The sequence below is a fragment of the Leuciscus leuciscus genome (genome assembly GCF_965113295.1).
Source record: "Leuciscus leuciscus genome assembly, chromosome: 4".
Classification (NCBI taxonomy): Eukaryota; Metazoa; Chordata; class Actinopteri; order Cypriniformes; family Leuciscidae; genus Leuciscus; species Leuciscus leuciscus.
The window spans coordinates 17,415,588-17,428,772 of NC_138728.1; the positions used below are offsets into that span (position 1 = coordinate 17,415,588).

The window sequence follows — 13,185 nt, forward strand, 5'->3', positions numbered from 1 at the left end:
TAAACTTTGACTTTTGACCCCTCATAGCTCTTAGTGGGGATTATCCAAGCAGCAGAATTGCCTGCCATGGATATGGGTGGTACTTCTGACCCCTATGTGAAGGTCTACCTTCTTCCAGACAAGAAGAAGAAATTTGAGACAAAGGTCCACCGGAAAACGCTGAATCCTGTTTTCAATGAGCAATTCACATTTAAGGTAGGTCACAAACACTTAACTTAATCAAACGTTGCTGAATGCTCACATAACAAGCAATTTGCCATTGGATCTATGTGTTCACATTCTACTCATACAATAGATCAAGTTATTTCTGATTACTTTATCTGGTCTATTAACAAGACATGAGGCATTGGAGTAATTACACGCAGACGTGAGGATGGACTCCTGCAGGTGTCTGTCATCCAGAAAGGAGCATAATTTCTATTTTGAATGTTCAGTAGAGCTTTCCGATTCGTTTTTATGAGACGTCATGCAGCTAGAAAATCATTTTTGTGTAATTACCGCAGTCAGACCTCTAAATTTCTAATAAATTGCTAAGTGAAGTGTTGAATTCTTTTTAAAAAATCTATATAACTGAGCCAACCAAAGGGGTAGAGGACTGTTTACCTGTTTTTTCCTCGTTTAGCCTAGCACAATTTCAACTGATATGGTACCTTGAGAATGAGAAATGAACCACACGCCAACATCGAGAGACATGTAATCACAAGTGCCTTCATTATTGAAATGAAGACACTGGAGAGCTGGTGTGTGTGATAGCGTCAAGGACAAAATAGCAACCCTTGGGTCTTATCTCTTTCCCGGCCAATCAAGCAGTTTGTCGCCATGTTGGAACAAGTCCTTCGGGATAATGAGTTTTGTCTGAAAAACAGCTCAATTGGAGGCAATCAAGAATCAAATCTCTCTCTCTCTCTCTCTCTCTCTCTCTCTCTGTCTTTGTCTGGCACACCTGCAATTGTCCTTTAGTTTCATTCCAACATCTTGGTGGTAGACGGGTAGGTATGCAAGCAATTATTTTCACCGTTTATATCCTACAGGTTCCCTACACTGAGCTTGGAGGTAAAACACTGATGATGACAGTATATGACTTTGACCGCTTCTCCAAACACGACGCCATTGGAGACGTGAAGGTGCCTATGAATAAAGTCGACTTTAGTCATGTGACTGAGGAGTGGAGGGACCTTGTGAGCGCTGAGAAAGAAGAGGTAACACGCATGGGTGGAAATTACCTATTCCCTGGTAATGTGATTAAATATTATGTTATGAGTGAATATTCAATTTTTATTGCCTGACCTTCTTAAGCGTAGAAATTTTGCCAATTCAGTTGTTCACTACTAGTAATTTTTCCCAGTGACTTAAAATTGTAATCCATTCACACAAAATATTAAATCATATCTATTCACATTGATTTGTTCACTGACTGGTTAAGTTTACATTGTTATACCACTTGGTAGCAACTACTAAGTGACTGCGTACATTTTTTTAATTTTTTTTGTTTTTCTATACATGTGATCTCAACATGGCAGTCCCCATGTGGAGATCCATGTCGTGTAATATAATACAACATAATTTGTATTACTTAAATGTAGCAATATAAATGTAATATCTTATATATTTAAAATAAAAATGTACAAGATTTGGTAAAAAGACTGGAACGTTTAAACAATTATACTCCCAGTGCTTTTCTTTAACACATGCACCAAATAAATTTGAAATGTTCCCAAATGTTAACTCATATATTTTAAAGGTTGTACACAACAAGAGTAAATATAATTTAGCAGGAGCTGCATGGAAATTCACTTACTGTAAAGGTGCAAGACTTGAGGGCTATCTATCTTCAATGGAAATGTCAGTTAATCAGCTGGGCCGTGCCGTTGTTTTATTAATAAAAAAGTGTGACTTTGCAAGCAGTGGTTGGGGAGATTCAATTTTCATGGTAAATGTCATGGAATATAGCATTTAAGCTGTGGTTTCTATGGAAACCTTGTTTTTGTGTCACGGTTCCTTGGTGTAAAGGTTAATTATGATGCTGTCAAAAGCCTGCTAAGGGCAGAGAGTTGAAGGCTATCTACATACGTTGAAGGTTGCTCTTTGAGTTTGTGCTGCTGTAACACTCCATGTCCGATGAGCTAGCAAAGCACTTCAAGCAACGCTTGAGAAAGCTGGAGCGTATTGACTTTTACCAAAGGATCTCTAGAGTGGTGTCCTGAGGATGTCACTTTAAGTGTCAGTAAAAAATAAAATGAAAATCAACTGCAAAAGACCGTAGCTTTTTGCAATTCCATTCAGTTCAGTCCTCTTTGCTCTTTTTCCCCCCTACGCAATTCCTGGCTTCCTTAAAAAAATTGTTCCATGTAAATAATTGGGTGTTTCAGTCAAACAGCAGTCGATTCAACATATTTACCTTGTAGGGTTCATTTAATTAAGCAGTCAAATGTTTTTTTGTTTTGTTCTGATGACCTTTTAATTGACAGAAAATTGATTGTGTGGAAAATGGCATCAGCCAGTCGAAAGTAAAGTGATGTAACCTTTTACCCCTTCCTGCTGTTTTCTATATGTCACATATGTTTGCGCCCATGTTTATGAGAATGGCTCCGGAAATATTAATGGAATGTGTATTGTACATGTAAATGTATTTTCAATGTGTTTACCCCTGCAACTACATTTGTGGAAAGCGAATCTGACTGAAAGACTTCAAACGCTGTGCTCCTCATTTCAATTTCTCTTATCAATCATGTTGTGTGAGAGAAAGTCTAAAAGTGTTTGTGTAAAGAGGAATATTTCACGCCTCTTGTGTGCTAGCTAAATTACTTTAGTTGAAGGTGTTTGGTTCTCGGCTTTTCTTCTTAAGCACTTTTTTTTGTTAGAGAATTCAATCAGTGAATAAATTTGAACTGGTTTTCAGGTTCACAATGATGTCCCTGATTGAACTTTTCTCTACCACTCGCAGCAAGAGAAGCTGGGTGACATCTGTTTCTCTCTGCGGTATGTGCCCACTGCTGGCAAACTGACCGTGGTCGTTCTGGAGGCCAAGAACCTGAAGAAGATGGATGTCGGTGGCCTGTCAGGTGAGTCCAGTTACTGGCTTGTGCCATTGTGTGACAGTTTAGGACTGTCTCTCTTGTTGCCAGCTGTCATGATAAACCATACACTGTGAAACCAAAATGGATCCTATTTGTAAAGCCTGACATATGAAATAATAGTCAGAAACTTCATTTTCTTTAACCAAAGACAAATCTAAAGGGAAAATAAAATTAGTATCATATTGGTTGCATCAGGCTTGAATATAGGATGCATATAGTATTATAGGCCTATAGGAGAATATGGAGCTCGAGGAGAAAAAAAAAAAACACCTCAATTTTATTTAGTTAATGTAAATCAATGAGATTTAGCAGACTACTCACACAAAATGCATATAAATATTAGTTGTCACTCTATATCTCAAACTAATAGTACGATTATACTTATTGTGGGGGCAAAACATATAATGCAACATACATGTGCTATATGTTTTTAACATGATTTCATTAAAACATGATTTATCTAAAAAAAAAATTTATGGATAATCAAGTAAACCTAAGTTGCTTCAGTCCAGTGCGTGTTCATCTTGAAATATTACCAACAATGTAAATGTTATTCTTACGTTTGGACATTTTTGGACAATTACTTGCAAATATAAGCCCTATTACTTGCTAAACAAGTATACATTATCAATCAGACGACATGTGGTAGATTGTGTACGACAGGCTTTTCAGCAAAGTTTTAATCATGTTGATAATCTAGAGGCCTTCGAAATTTGTGTAACAAATGATACAGTGAGCTTTTCAAGGTAAAGACATGCTGCTGATTTTATAGTGCACATTATCATAAAGACATAAAATGTTTTTCTTAATTGTTCTTTAAAATATAATCACTTTCTTCTTATAAGACCATGCAGAAAATTATTCAAATATTATTACAGTAATAGCCTAACATCTTTGCATTTAATCAGATTCCCGCTTTACATAATTTCCAGCTGAATACACTAAGACAGACGCGTTATGGAAGTTAAATGCATCGGGAATGCTCCTTTCATGTTGTCCTTAACACGGTTTCATTTTCTCGTAGCTGTCTGTATGTAAATGCGAAGTCACTTTTAGTATATCTTTCACTTTTAAAATCATGTAATGCATACGCAGTCATTCACAGCTACAAATTCCAAGGGTGTCGAAATGTGGCTTGAAATGATCCGACACTTCTCAAACCTGCGGCTGTACAGAGAGCCGCGCTTTATCAGCTGAAGTAATATTCGGCTCTGGTGAATACATGAATACATTTTCGCTGAGTAAATTTACAGCTCGGCATTCAGAAATCAGTCCTCATCTGTGCTGTTACCACTTATGAAAAACGGCCTCTGCCTCGTCCATCTATCCTTCCCCACCCTCTCGCCTCTAGTAGCAGGACATCAGTTCCAGACCCACTGCTGGGAGCCAAGAGACCCGGCATTTACTTCTCATCGCTCAGCTATAAGCAGCGGAGCTGAGAACAAACTTTCTCACTCTCCCCGGTCCATTAGCAATCCAGATTAAAGCCGGCTATAAACTGTCGGTCACGTTTCATAAGGTACTCCAGCGCTCTGATGAAATTAACACTGTTAACAGTTCTATTTATGGGTTTGTGTTTGGAGGACTATAGGTTTCACAATGTGATAACTATAACCCCCAAACCTCCTATCGCGTTACATCGTTGTGCTTGGTGAATTGGCCGCTTGCCAGATCGATCAAATCCTGTGCGAAAATTGTGCAGTTAAGGGTGCTTTCACTGTCAATTACTGGGATTTTGCCAGACTCCGACGGTTTGCATTTGAAATAAACATTTTTGACAAAGCGCTCTGTGTTCCCACTGATTGTACTAGAAAAACATTTCTGTCCCAGCATTCTCTCTCTCTCTCTCTGTTTTTCTTCTCGTTCCAAGTTCGTGAAAATGGCTCATATTTAATTGTTGTTATGGGGGAGTCATTCTCCCAAAGGAATCACTGGAGAGCATGTCCAAAGAGCCGTCACATGATTAGAAACAATAGGCCCACATGGATCATGCCAATAATTAGTGACTGTTTCCATTGTGATTCAGCTACAGGGAGGACAACTCATCAGAACACTATAATTTATCCCTTTCTCCTTTCAAATCCTGTTTACTCTGCCTAATCACACAAGACGTGGTTGTTGCAGCTAAAATAAATGTAATTTGAATTAATTCACAAGAGCACTGCTTACCAATCTCTGTACTTTTCTTCGATGTGCTTTTAGGTCGATATTTCTGGTTTAGTATTTGTATTTGCATATATGTACAAATTTGCATTTATTTTCAATGCATTTGGGAGATGCTCGCATTGCATTCAGATTATGCAGTTTATCGGTTCATGCACTCTTGACTTTGGTGTTGCTGATACCATGTTGTATTGCTTGAGCTCTTGGTACAATTTCAAAGTCTCAGAAAGCAAATGGACACTTAAACCCCACTTAAAAATGTAGGAATGCCAATGAACTAAAATAAGATAGCAAAATATCAAGTGACATTTATTTTGAAGAAACACACCCATTCCTAAACGCGCACGTGTAAGCTTAAGGGGAACCGACTTTTTACATTCTTTTTTTTTTTTTACGTAATTGTTTTGTTTTTTACGTACATCTTTTTACGAATTTTTACCCCAAAAAATTATCGTTTGATTGCATATTCCACTTGTTTTGATATTTTGTTTCTAATATGCAGTGTATTATTACTAGTAGACATTATTATAGTATTTATTTACTGTTAGTATTTATTCATTTTCATTTTAGTTTAAGTTAAAGTCATTTTGTTATGTGCTTTTGTCATTTGTATCATATATATATATATATATATATATATATATATATATATATATACAGTATATGTATATAATATAATATTGTCTGTGTATATATATATACACACACAGTATCTCACAAAAGTGAGTACACCCCTCACATTTTTGTAAATATTTTATTATATCTTTTCATGGGACAACACTGAAGAAATTACACTTTGCTACAATGTAAAGTAGTGTACAGCTTGTATGTACACATATTAAGTGTGGCTTAAGTTTCCAGATACTTTTTCATATACTATTCATAGTCATGTTTATGTATTTGAGCAAAATAGTGGTTAAAATCACCACCAAATTGGCTATTAATAGCATTTCTATAGTTGTGGGTCATTGCAGTACATGCCGTCCACCACTAGGAGACACCTATGAGTCTGTAGTCCATATGGGTCTGCATGCCTACAGTATGTGCCGGAGCCAATGAAAACATACCACATCAGAAACAAGGGCCAGTTTTATTTTCACTTGGATTTTCAGTATCCTATTTAGATGAGCTTCTCAAGTGACTATATGAACCATAAACAGAAGTCACTACAAGCACTGCCAACTCCTTGAACCACAAACTTCTAGCTTGGCTTCTGTGTGAGTGTAGACTACCACAGATTTCCCAAACAACCTCAAACCTCAGGCACTCTGTTGCCAAGCAACTGGGAAAAAGCACCACCGTTAATAGTGTTATAGGTCCGGAGAAGTGCTGTTTAAGTTCAACATCATAAATAGACATGCTACGTGTTTTTCACCATTTTAAAAGCGGATGGAGCGAGCAGCCAGAGCTCTTCAGATCGTGCAGTGTTAGTGTAAGTTCAACAGGAGGTGCTGTGCTGCTCTATTATGAGAAATATCTCGCATAATCTGAATTAAATGCATCAGTGTTCAGAGTGTGAAGCTCCATGGATGAATCAGGGAAATATGAAAGGATACTTTTTCATTGTATCATGGGTAATACGATAGAAATCCATTTAAAAGAGATTTTGTGCCATTTAGAGGCATAAATACCATACAAAAGCTCTGTAAGTGCGGTACAACATTTGCAACCTATGCAATCACTTCATATCAATTAATTATTAACACAGTTTGCAGTCACAAAAACAGTATTTGCATTATATTATTATATAATATGCAAGAATTGAAAAAAGTCTATGCACATGATTAGTTCAACTCTCGGCATGGCAGCAAACCTGAATAATAAATATCCTAATCCATAGTACATGGATGAACAGGTTCATTTTAGTGCTACCATAATTCCATAAATTTAAAATCTTGATTTAAAAATATATGTACACTACCGTAATAAGCTTTTAGTACGATTTTTCCATGTTGCTCACTCTTTTATGATCACCAAAGCTGTATTTATTGGATAAAAAAATACTCCAAAAACCAGTAATATTGTGAAATATTATTACAATTCAAAATAACATTCTATTTTAATATATTTTAAAATGTAATTTATTCCTGTGAATTTTTAGCACTCACCAGTCTTCACTCTTCAGTGTCACATGATCCTTCAGAAATCAGTATAATATGCTGATTTGCTGCTCAATAAATCTTTTTTTTTTTATTATCGATGTAAAATTATTAAACTCAATTTAATGTATCCATGCTAAATAAAAGTATTTATATATTTTTGAAAATCTTACTGACCCCAAACTTTTGAATGGTATTATATATTGTATGAAAAATGACAATGACAAAGTTATAAAGAGTGAAGGAGATGGGGAGAAAGTATTTCACTGTTAAAACATCTTCTAATATACTGGAATACGTGTGATTCATGTTGCTTAAAATGTATTTCGATTAACATGTATCCTAATACTATATACAGTATGCATAATGGTCATCCTTACACACCCTCACCTTATGAGATGTAAGATCTACACTTCCAAAAACCGCATGCCCCAGATTTTGTGCTGCCCTGCTCCTAATATGGTATGGGTATGGAGTTCAGCACGCCTTCGAAGTCTCTCTCTCTCTCTCTCTCTCTGTATGGAATGTGCTACTCTAATTTTTTTCACAGAGATAGAGTATTTGGAATAGTTGAAAAATGGGATTGGAAATGCCAGAGATGTTTTGAAATTCCTGATATATAAGAGTGTCAGGTAGAGAAGGGGTGAAATGAAATTACATGTTGGACAAAAAGTAATTCTGAAACATAGTTAAATCTGTCAAGATCAACCATTACTCACCTTAATAACTGCTGCTATATCCTTTTTTTATTGTAAGGCTCAGAAAGGCATACGATGTCACCGCTCTTTACAGACGCAGAATAATATAAAATACACACATTTGCTCCCCTTTTCAAAATGGAAGGTGTATAGGCGTAAAATCAGATATTTTGGTGATATTTCATCCCTAACTTGTTTTGTGAGGTTTCAATCAAAAAGCCATTCCAAGAAAGGTGAGTACGAATCAGTAGTGGGTGAGGTAAACAGATGAAGAGAGATGCATGATGGGGACAGAATATAGATGCTGGAAATGATAGTGTTTTGAGGCACAGGCAGAGATTGATGTGCCTGAATGGCAGTAATGTCAAAGGGAAGAGACTGGAGGGCACACAGCTGCCATGTGTAAATAAAAGCTTGGACTATCCTAACACATACCATAGAGATCTGCTCTGTGGCGGAGCTTCAGTAGAGGCTGCAGATGTCGTGTGTCAGCGTGCACAGAAACACAGAAAAGATATATATAGTGATTTAAGTTAAAGACCAATAGATGGACACCTCTTAATATCATCTGGCGGAGTATTCCGGTGGGTAGTAGCTTTCACAGTCCAAAAGCAGAATGATGAAAGGGGAAAAAAAATAAGAACATATAGAATAAAAGATAAATGAATAAATTAATATTTACAGAAACTAGGAGTGGCAATAAATCAAAATAATTGAAATTAAAGTAAATCAATTATTTTATTAAAAAAACTGATTGTTCTTTATGGTTTCCACTTTTTATGACCAGGTGTAGAAATCACACTTTTAAAATTCCCTCATATATCTAGGTTTTCCAAGATAAGTCTTGGAATCTATCCTTAATAAGTTGGAGGACAAAAAAAAGTGAGTAAAAAAAGAATGTCTCATGCTATGTCCTGTTCCTGTGTGTTTTCAGATCCCTACGTCAAGATCCACCTGATGCAGAACGGCAAGCGGCTGAAGAAAAAGAAGACGACAATCAAAAAGAACACCCTTAACCCTTACTACAATGAGTCTTTCAGTTTCGAAGTGCCATTCGAACAAATCCAGGTAATGAAATTTGTCTTTGTTGCTTGTACTGAAACTGAGCTCTCATATGGCAACGGCTAATCCGATGCAAATTCCCAATTTAATCGTTGTCGAGAACTAATTGTACGAACCCTGTGTCGAAAACACAGCCGAAAAGAAACTTGTGAAATGCGATAAGGCTCGGCATGAGGCTTTTAAAAAAAATGTAGTTGCTAATTAGTTGGAGAATAAAATGGGTTCGATGCTTGCTAGTGCAACAAGAGTAAAATTGCTTCAAATTGATTCAGCATTTCACAGTTTAGATGATAAATGTTATGCTTTGAGCTGCTTTGAATTCAAAGTGTGTCTGGGGGTCTGTTAACCAGAGAGGCCTTCCTCCCTCCCCATTCTCACCAAGCAGCAGACGTTTCTAAAAGCTGCTACCCCGAACTAACAGTTCCTCGCTCATTGTACATCCCTCGATATTTCATTATATGGCAAATTAGCTCTGGCTCCGAGAACAATGGTCCCAGGCCTGTTCTCACCGGTCAGTGAAATCCAAGCAGAGAGGTGGATCGAAGGATAATCAGGGCTCTGAGGACGCTAATTCATATCGGCTGCTCGCATTTTGTGCACAGGCGGATCAAGCTCCAAGTAAGCAAGCTAAGAGCGAGCCATTGACCCCGAACTCACACCGTTCAGTTGTGTGCTCGCAGTCAATTTACCGAGTTGTCCGGACCTCTCTGGTAGCACCCGCTGGCCTTTCTTTGGTATCTGCCGCCATGCTCTTCAAAGACTCACTCTGCTGCAGAGTAACAGGCCCTTGAATAGACTGTCACACTGAGATAATTGTGGTGGAATTCAATGGCATCAACTATTGCACCACTATGTGTATTTTCAGTCATTGTTATACAATGTTATTCAAGCCCAGCAACAGTAATGTTTTTTTTTAAAGAAATTAATACTTTTATTCTGCAGGGATGCATTAAATTGATCAAAAGTGAGAGTAAAAACTTTTAGAATGTCACAAAAGATTCCCATTTCAAATACATTTTGTTCTTTTGAATTGTCTATTCATCAAAGATCCCTGAAATGAAAAAAGTCGAAATTTTCACGAAAATATTAAGCAGCACAACCGTTTCCAACATCACAGGAATAAATAATATATACTGCATGTGCTTGTTTAAGCTCTGCCCTGCTCTGCCAAGGCATATTTAAATAAACTCCTTGCCACCCTTTCTTTTTGAAATGAATTTTATTCAAAGATATTTTTGTGTGCATTTTCATTTGATCAGAAGAAGTGATGGAGGAACTGGCATATGTTCAAACAAAGTGAAAGTCTTGCGTTACGTCTATAATTGTGTGTCTCTAATTTCTATTACAGAAAGTTCAAGTTGTTATAACTGTTCTGGACTATGACAAGATTGGCAAGAACGATGCCATCGGCAAAGTGTTTGTGGGCTTGAACAGCTCAGGCACCGAGCTCCGTCACTGGTCAGATATGCTGGCCAACCCGAGGAGACCCATCGCGCAGTGGCACGTGCTCAAGCCGGAGGAGGAAGTGGATGCCCAGCTGGCAGCTCAGAAAAAATAGAGCAGCCCAAGCCCCGCCCCCTTCCCCACAACCCCACAACCCCACCCGTGTAGTGCTCTTTACCCAGTGTGTGTAGATACCTCAGTGATATAAGGATCCATGCACCCTCACTTCTAATTTCGTGTCTAAGAAAACCGCCTTCTCGGACCACCCCCTTGAGATGTTGTGTTGTTACGTCAGTTTCGACCCCCTCCCTTCCTTCCTTCCTTCCGTCGATAAACTTTTCTCTGTCCTTTATTGTTTCACCTCCATCCACGACCTTAAAGTCCCCGACCAAATGCCCCCTTCTTTTAAGCAATATGATCTGTATAGATAGCGCATGACTGGAGGAATTTATTATACCACAGGTGTATATATCAGTATGCAGATGAAAATGATTTCTAGTTTATGTGTTTGTATGTTGTTACCCGTTTCCTAATCTGTGTATACCTTGATGTTTTTAATAAGATGTTCTATTTTAAATTATGTAAATGCAGACATAGAAGAGCCAATATTATAAATAACGGGATTTATGAATTTTACCTTATTGCATTCCACTAAAATATACGATATATCTCTATATAAATATTTACGAGCTAAAGATTTCCAACCTGCAAGACGCTAGTGGAGGTACACTCACTTCGTAAAGGACGGTTTGCGCTTCATGTTTACTTCAAAAAAAAAAAAAAAAAAGCATACAGATGTACACGTTAAAGACACACAGAACACCAAGGCCATTAACTAATATGGTTTCATGGTATAAATGTAATATGCTGCTGGCAATTATACAAGCACATGATTGCGTAAGAACTTTTTGTACTAATTTATCAAACTGAGGACCTGTACGCTTTGCTTAAACCTATATAACGGAAGGAATTCTTCTTACTTGACGAAAACCAATCAGCCTTTTCTTTTGATTTCTAATACGGTGATGCTGTTAACTTTTAGTAGAACGGGTCCCCTGTTTGCTTCTTTCTTGTTTTCGGATTCTTAGATTCCTGGATCTGATTTGGCACCTTCACGAAAACTGGAAATTAACAATTAATGGGACAGTCTCAAGCTGTAGCCATTGTTTCCTTGAAGCTTGATTTTGTGAATCACTTGCTTTCTTGTCGTTGGACTCGTTTCGTTGACGAATTTGTGGTTCAGCCTCAAAAAAATGAAACCAAGAGTTTTGACTCTAGCTTTAAGACAACTATTTTTTAGATTAAGTCAGCGTCTGAATATTTTTGGTAACTGCATGATTTTTTTTACAATCTTTGCTAAAGGCCGGGTTACGGGGGGATTTATTTACACCGGGGCGTCTGTTTCAAGAGACTCCCTTGCCTTCAATCAAAAGGTAATCAAACTTTGAGGGACGGCAACTTTCAAAGCGGTCGGTCCCGACTAGTCGATGATGAGGAGATGCGAGCTTTTAAACACTGCCATTGTTTTTGGGGGGGTACGAGGCGTACCTGACTCCTCCCTCCACGCACACTCCGCTCGGATAGTGGTCGTAGCTTCGGTTCATCGGGGAACAATGTATTTTGGCCGCAACGGTGCCCTAAACAGCAGTTTTTGCTTTATGTTGCCTTCTGACAGTGACAATAGTTAGCCATGCTTAACTGCCAATCCCTTCCCCTGTGGCTACTGTTTTGCACTGTACCGTCTCTGAACGGACTCACGGTCAGCTCGCACGGTCCGTTCATTTAAAAGCGGACCGGCCGCAGGCCGGTTTGGACGCCATGAGCATTAGCGAATCCTTAACAATAACCGTAAAAGTTAATGGTCTGTACAGGTGATAACATTACATTCTAATGTCCTTTACTACGGGTCTAACAAGAGGACGAGTAGACGTTTAGTCCATTAAAACCATGAGTTATCTTGGAGGAACCTCTCACGTACACTAGATGCTAGCTTCAGGAGGAGTTTCTAAGTGTTTGCAATGTTATTGTGTAGGTGATAGCACTATTACTTAAAAATAAAAGGAGGAAAAAAAGCTGTTTGTCATTCCATAGGAGTCTCTAGTAGGGACTGAGTTGTGTATCACTGTGACTGCGGTGTGTGCTTAGCGTTGTAGTTTTCAGTAGGTAGCGGCCATCTTGTACTATAGTGATGTTGTGCTACCATCCCCCTATCACACGACGAGAGTACGAAAGAGGGCGCGCCAGCGAGAAGGCGAGAAATCGTCAGTTTCTAATAACCGTTGCCGTCCGAGCGCGCAAGCAGGTCAATTCACACAGCATTTTGTTGAGCACTGTGCAATACTTGTATGTTCATTCCCTTAGTCTTTAAAGGGGCGGTATCACTTGATAGGGGTTAAAAAAAGACAAAAAAACACAACCCTATTCAGTGGGGCGACGCATCCATCGACCGTAGTCTGGTTAGGTCACAGCACACGTGTGTAGTTTGGAGCTCAACATCTGTAAACTTGTTAAGGATTCCTCCGTTTTTCCTGTTGAGTTTTCCTGCACACAGATTTAACCATCCAAACATTTGGGTAAACGTATATAGGATGTACCCCCAAGTATGAGATTATCTATCTATCTATCTGTCTCTATATATATATA

The 13,185-nt window shown here is 38.1% G+C and overlaps 1 protein-coding gene across 5 annotated transcripts in view; it reads left to right on the forward strand.

Moving 5' to 3' along the window:
• The window catches only part of syt1a (synaptotagmin Ia), a 192,998-nt gene extending 179,813 nt beyond the window's left edge, over positions 1–13,185 (forward strand). For all 5 annotated transcript variants that reach the window (XM_082168286.1, XM_082168287.1, XM_082168288.1 and 2 more), the window contains 5 exons: positions 28–195; positions 1,032–1,199; positions 2,945–3,062; positions 8,972–9,105; positions 10,448–13,185. In XM_082168286.1, the coding sequence (XP_082024412.1) occupies positions 28–195; positions 1,032–1,199; positions 2,945–3,062; positions 8,972–9,105; positions 10,448–10,657 (798 nt within the window). In that variant the 3' untranslated portion in view covers positions 10,658–13,185. The remainder of the gene's footprint in view (positions 1–27; positions 196–1,031; positions 1,200–2,944; positions 3,063–8,971; positions 9,106–10,447) is intronic.